This window comes from Staurois parvus, unplaced genomic scaffold (assembly GCF_062004578.1).
Source record: "Staurois parvus isolate SC_StPar_1 unplaced genomic scaffold, SC_StPar_1.0 ptg000006l, whole genome shotgun sequence".
Taxonomy (NCBI): domain Eukaryota; kingdom Metazoa; phylum Chordata; class Amphibia; order Anura; family Ranidae; genus Staurois; species Staurois parvus.
Window position 1 is genome coordinate 10191501 of NW_028317802.1, and position 6000 is coordinate 10197500.

Below are 6000 nucleotides of genomic sequence, written 5' to 3' on the forward strand. Positions count from 1 at the left end.
AGCCTGACATTGCTCCCATGATCTGCTGATCACAGGTGCAATGCTTTAATGCTTCCAAGAAAAATAAAAAATAATGCACATTTTGTTACCTGAAAAAAAACAGATGTGTATTTTTTTAAGGTGAATTTATCCTTATTTTTTTTTTTTTTACCAAAAATGGATGGAATTTAAATTGTTTGGGCAAAATAAGAAAAAAGCATATGCAGTGCATACATATTTTTTATGATGATTTACATTTAACAATGCAGAAAATATGAAAGAAAAACCTGTTGAGCCTGCCCGTGTTCTGTTAACTTCCTGACAACACTGCTCCTGCAGTGCTGAAATTCCAAGCTGTGTCATCAGGAAAAAAAGTAATTGGAAAATGTGCATGTATTGAGATGTACTGCATTTTTTGATTTTGCCAAACATACTTTAAATTGACGTGATTACTTAACTACTGAAATAAGAGAAGAAAGCAGAGAAGGGATAAAGAAAACAGAGCCTCAGTCTTTTATATTGATTAAGGTATATCACGTGGCTAATACAAAAAGGATGAAAGACTGGCTGCAAGGCAAAATGAAAGATGTTACTTGTAAGCAGGAGCCTTGTAAACATGTCAATTGTTTTGATTTATTGTTTGATGGAGTTACTCTTTAATATATTTCACCATATATTCATTTTTTTTTTCCGAAGCCTAGCAAAGCTGCAGCTTCTTAGACCTAACATCTCCACATATTCCCACACTCCCTAATCCTTAATGTGCTCTTTTCTTTCATCCAGAAAGCAGCTCTTCACCAGTTATTCACATGGCAAAGTTCTAAAATGAAAACAGATTTTGTAGTCTGCACTTGTTCCTTCAAAGTAACACATAATTGCTTTTTTTTTCTTCAGATTACTCCCAAAGACCTCTCGGAGAAATCTTTCTGGACACAAGCAAAAGAAGACAGGTTTGAAAAAGATGAGCTGTTTGCAAAGATTACCCTCACCTTCTCTTCACAGACCAAGCGTGAGTGATCTGAGATGTGTTTTTTTTTTTGTTTTTTTTTTTTTAATTCTTTGAGGCTGGCGTTGGTTGCCATTTCACAGAGAAGTAACAAGCTAAACATGTGTCAGGTGCAGATTGTGGCATCTCAGTTTACTTGTTCACTCATGTCATCAGAGTATTTATTTAAAGAGAATTGATCTGAGGTTATTCAAAAATCTGAATAGTCAGAGTATGAAGGTTTACTTATGAAAGATGCATTTATCTAAAACCTGATTTAAGGAAGAGTCATGAATCAGAGTTAGACACCTGGCCTCACTGTATCTAATAACTGAGCCCTGTAATTATCTATATTCTCCTTCAAGTGTTTAAAGCATGACTTAAATGAAGGAATTAAAAAGTGGGGTTATGCTCACCTGTCCTACTGGCCTTTCCTCCGATCTTCACTCTGTTTATGAGATAGAGCCACTTAAAAAATTTTCACATTTGACACACAGAATTGTCAGCATGCTTAGCCCCTGACTGATCACTGCTGAAAAAGGGGCCAGCGAGAGCAACCACAAAGCAAGGGTGAACTGTGCATTCAACACTTGCAACTGCTGGATGTAGAGATGGAATTGCTCTGTTAAAAGAGCTTGAATAAATGGGTAGTGGGACAGAAAATGTATGCACTCTTCTTTTTAATGTTTGTTGGGTTGGTTTTTTTGTTGGTTTTTTGCATTTTCTTGGATGGTGGAATCTCCCTTGCTGGCTATTTGGACTGAACAAAACAGTGACTGAATCTGATTGGATGCAGACTTTGTTTGGCCAACAGTTTTACATCCAGTCTTTCTGTTTTTCGGTTAAAGTTTTTCTAGCTAGAAGGTGCAAACACGGTTACACACAACTCGAATTTCAGCCAATTCAGCAGGAATTGTCCAAAATTCAAGTCGTGTATGGCAGGGCTAGGTTCATACTAGCCCGCACTGTGCATTCTGGTTGCAGGTGCAGTAATTGCATCAGTACCTGCAACCACCCACAACCGTTTCACGCTACTCCTGCGAGACACGCAGGAATGCCATTTATTCTGAATAATATGGTTCATTTATGGTAAAAAAAAAAGACCTTGTGGTTTCCCTGTGGCCGCGGTTTTAACCACTAGCCTACAGGGCACTTATACCCCCTTCCTGCCCAGGCCAATTTCCAGCTTTCAGTGCTGTCACACTTTGACAATTGCGCGGTCATGCAACACTGTACCCATATGAAATTTTTATCATTTTTTTTTTAGTCAGATAGAGCTTTCTTTTGGTGGTATTTAATCACCTCTGGGATTTTTATTTTTTCTTAAACCAAAAACCACTGAAAAATTTGAAAAAAAAATTTTTTTCTTAGTTTTTGTTATACAATTTTGTAAATAAGTGATTTTTCTCCTTCACTGATGTGCGCTAATGAGGCTGCAGTGATGGGCACTGATAGGCTGCACTGCTGGACACTGATAGGTGGCACTGGTAGGTGGCACTGATGGGCATTGACAGGCATCACTGATGGGCACTGAAAGGCAGCACTGTTAGGCGGCACTGACTGGCACTGTTAGGCGGCACTGACTGGCACTGTTAGGCGGCACTGACTGGCACTGTTAGGCGGCACTGACTGGCAACACTGTTAGGCGGCACTGACTGGCAACACTGTTAGGCGGCACTGACTGGCAACACTGTTGGGTGGCACTGATGGGCGGCACTGATTGGCATTGATGGGTGACATTGAAAGGCAGCTCAGATGGGCACTGATATGTGGCATTGATGTGCACTGGCATGTACTGATATGTGGCACTGATGGGCACTGGCACGTGGCACTGATGAGCTCTGACTGCTGCATTGATGGACACTGACAGGTGGCACTTCTGGGGCCACAATGATCATCAGGGCACACTGATCATCAGTGCCCTGATGATCAGTGTACATGTCCCCTCCGCGGAAAGCCAATTACCGGCTCTCCTGACACTGACAGCTCGAGAGGAGAGAAATGCTGGTAACCGGCATTTCCGTGTTTACATGTGATCAGCTGTGATTGGACACAGCTGATCACATGACCGAGCCAACGTCTTCGGCTCTTTCCGTGATCCGATGTGTCCGAGGATGCACATGCGCGGTGAGAATGTAAGGACGTCATATGACGTCCTATCAGAACGAGAGAACCACCTTGCGCCTGTCATTGTACTATATGGCGGGTGGAAAGGTGGTTAAAAAAGGTGCATGCACTTTTTTGTGCGGGAGACACGGCACAGCAGCCCATTCAATGCCCAAGCAAACGCATTCCTCATGGCCCGCACCAATGTAAACCAGGCCTTAGTCAGCTGACAGGTCAACAGTTATCCGCTTAAAGTCATATCTGACTTTCAGCTCCCCGCATAAAATAGGTGAAACTAATTTTTTACGCATAAATCATATAAATAATTTTGCACTAAATATTTGAAATGGTTAAAAAGCCTACACATTTTTTTCACCTTGATGCATTCCCTGCATTAAGGTAAAAATGTTCCATTACCTGTATCGCCCCCTCGCCCTCCTTATACTTAACTGAGCCCTCACTCAATCCAACGCTGTGCCCAAAGCAGGCAAGTATAAAATGTTTAAAATTATACTTTGCAAATGCTTTAAAGTATTTTCTTAAGCCCAATCAAGATTGGTTCTCATTAAGTGTTTTTTAGGAACATTGCCAAACACTATAGGGCAAAACAAGTCCATTTTAAGTAATAAACGGAATTCAGCACAGACCATATCCACTATGTATGTACAGGCTTTCTTGGCAACAGTTCTGTGCCCATAATAAACAATGTCATGAGCATCCACTCCCCTTTATGTATATGTACTCTAGATGTGGGGTGGGGAATGCCCTGACCACAGATGATTGCATGGCAGTGGGTGGGAGCGACAACTTCCTTCCAAGTAAATCCGCTTTTTTACCACAGCCATCTTTATATTTCCACATTTTTTTTTCAAAATAATTCCAAAGTCAGAACAGCAAGGTCAGAATGTTATAACAGAATGCGTTTTCTTTTTTCCTTTTTTTTTTTGTTTTTGCCCAATGAAGAATTTGAAAGTTCTGTGTTTCCAAGAGCATGTATGTGTCAAGGTTCATCTGCTTTTGTCTTCTTTCTGGCCCATTGATACATCTCTGCCCGTTCTTTTCCTATTGTATAAATTGACTGAAGGACAGCAGTAGGTTATATGTCCATTAGTATTTAATATGCACTATCTACAGCTTTAAACAGAGATTCTTTTTAGCTCGCCTTAAGCTATTGATTAATGGAGCCTCTCATCTTTAATTTCAGTTCTACATTTTCTTTTATTAATTCAATGTTTTCTGTGCTCTTTTGTTGAAAACATTAAAAAATGAAAATAAAATAAAGATCTTTTCTGTAATTAGAGCAAGTTTCAACTGGCAACCTACAAATACTCCAAATACATGTGTTGTCTGCATACCAAAAACCTGCTTTCACCTAGTGATTGATAGTTATTGGTTGTGGACCAAGCTTATATGTCAAGGGCATATTCCCACTGAGGATACAGCTGACTGATTTTAAACCTTTATGTAAAATGTTGGTTTACTACCTAGCAAAATATAGAATCTCAAATGCTCTCCTTCAATGAAACAATCTTTAACAAAGCATTGGATGAGGTGCTACTGTGATTTTCTCTTCTTGCATTACAATGTTGTCTCACTGTCATTACAAGGATTAAAAGTAGACTGTTCATGAATTTTAACATTTTATTATTTTTCCCCTTCTCTTTCCTGTGGGACGCTGTATGAAAATTTCCTGTGGCAATCACAGCTTCCAAAGGTGAGTACTTGAGATTTCTGTGTGTTTCTTGCTGCAGATAAAGTGACCTTATTCCCGTGGGGTGGGGGGAAAGAGTGTGTTCTTGGGTTTTAGACACAGAGAACACTACCAAGGGCTGCACATCTATGCAGGATGAATACCTAATTCTTATGAGTGGTGCGTTTAAGATGCATGGTACTAAAATGTGTGCATTACTTCAGTAGATTGTCATGAAAACTCCATTTTCTTGCAGGCAAGTATAGTGTTTAATTAGCAAATTAAAGGAACAGTGGGTATAAATGAAATTACTCTAACCATCAAAAGACCATCATTTAGAAGCTTGTTCTTTCTCTTGTTACATTGCCTCAAATTAATAGCACAATTATTAAATTAATAGTACACTTAGCTTCATTAAACTAAAAAACAAACATTGTCTTTTTCCTACAGTCCATTGTAATCTGCAAACTGTTTGACATTGTTTGTGCTCATCTTTTAAAGAAGCATTTTGATTGATTTCATGTGTAGACTTTTATTTGACTGTAATGTATACAATACAGAAAATATTTATTTATCTCCATTTGAGGGACACAGGAATTCAGATACTGTCAAAGTTATAGGGCAGCTTACAGGAGGACTGGAAACTGTCAAAAAAAAGAAATGTGAGATGGCCCTTCGTGTTTCATCGCTGTTGAGCTGGTCTCTCTATATAGCTTATCCTCAGCCTCTCTTTGAGGGCTATACCCAGGCCCCTCTAAACTAGATATTGCAAATCTAGCCTAGAATGCTACCTTTGGGCACTGTACTTTGCATTGTGGCACTTTCCAGACCTGTGTATACTGGCTAAGTTAACCATGGAGTGCATTCCAAGTCCAGAATCGTGACATTGCTCACAAGTACACTAACATGCACTATATGTTAGGTGGTGTTTGTACATATTAATATTTTTACTTCTCTTAAAGGGACAGCAAATACATTTTATTTATGTTTGAGGTATTCACGAATTAAATTTTTTTCAACACTAAGTGTGCTTTAGCACCTTCTGCACAACCTTAATCTGAGTTGTCCATGGAACTAGTAGCCTCTGAACTTTCAACCACTGAGAACCCTGTCTGATGTTGAGTTTCTCAAGTTCCTGGTGGACAAGCCTGCACATGAGAAGTCCATCTTCTAACATTTCTCCAAAACGTAGAGAGGGTCTCGGCTCCTATTGATTCATGTCTTCACCCTGTAGCCTCTG

The 6000-nt window shown here is 39.5% G+C and overlaps 1 protein-coding gene across 2 annotated transcripts in view; it reads left to right on the forward strand.

The window, feature by feature from the left end:
- DIAPH1 (diaphanous related formin 1) overlaps positions 1-996 on the forward strand; it is a 238965-nt gene extending 237969 nt beyond the window's left edge. For both annotated transcript variants that reach the window (XM_089656710.1, XM_089656643.1), the window contains one exon: positions 874-996. In XM_089656710.1, coding sequence (XP_089512836.1) covers positions 874-996 — 123 coding nt within the window. The remainder of the gene's footprint in view (positions 1-873) is intronic.
- Positions 997-6000: the final 5004 nt, after the last annotated feature.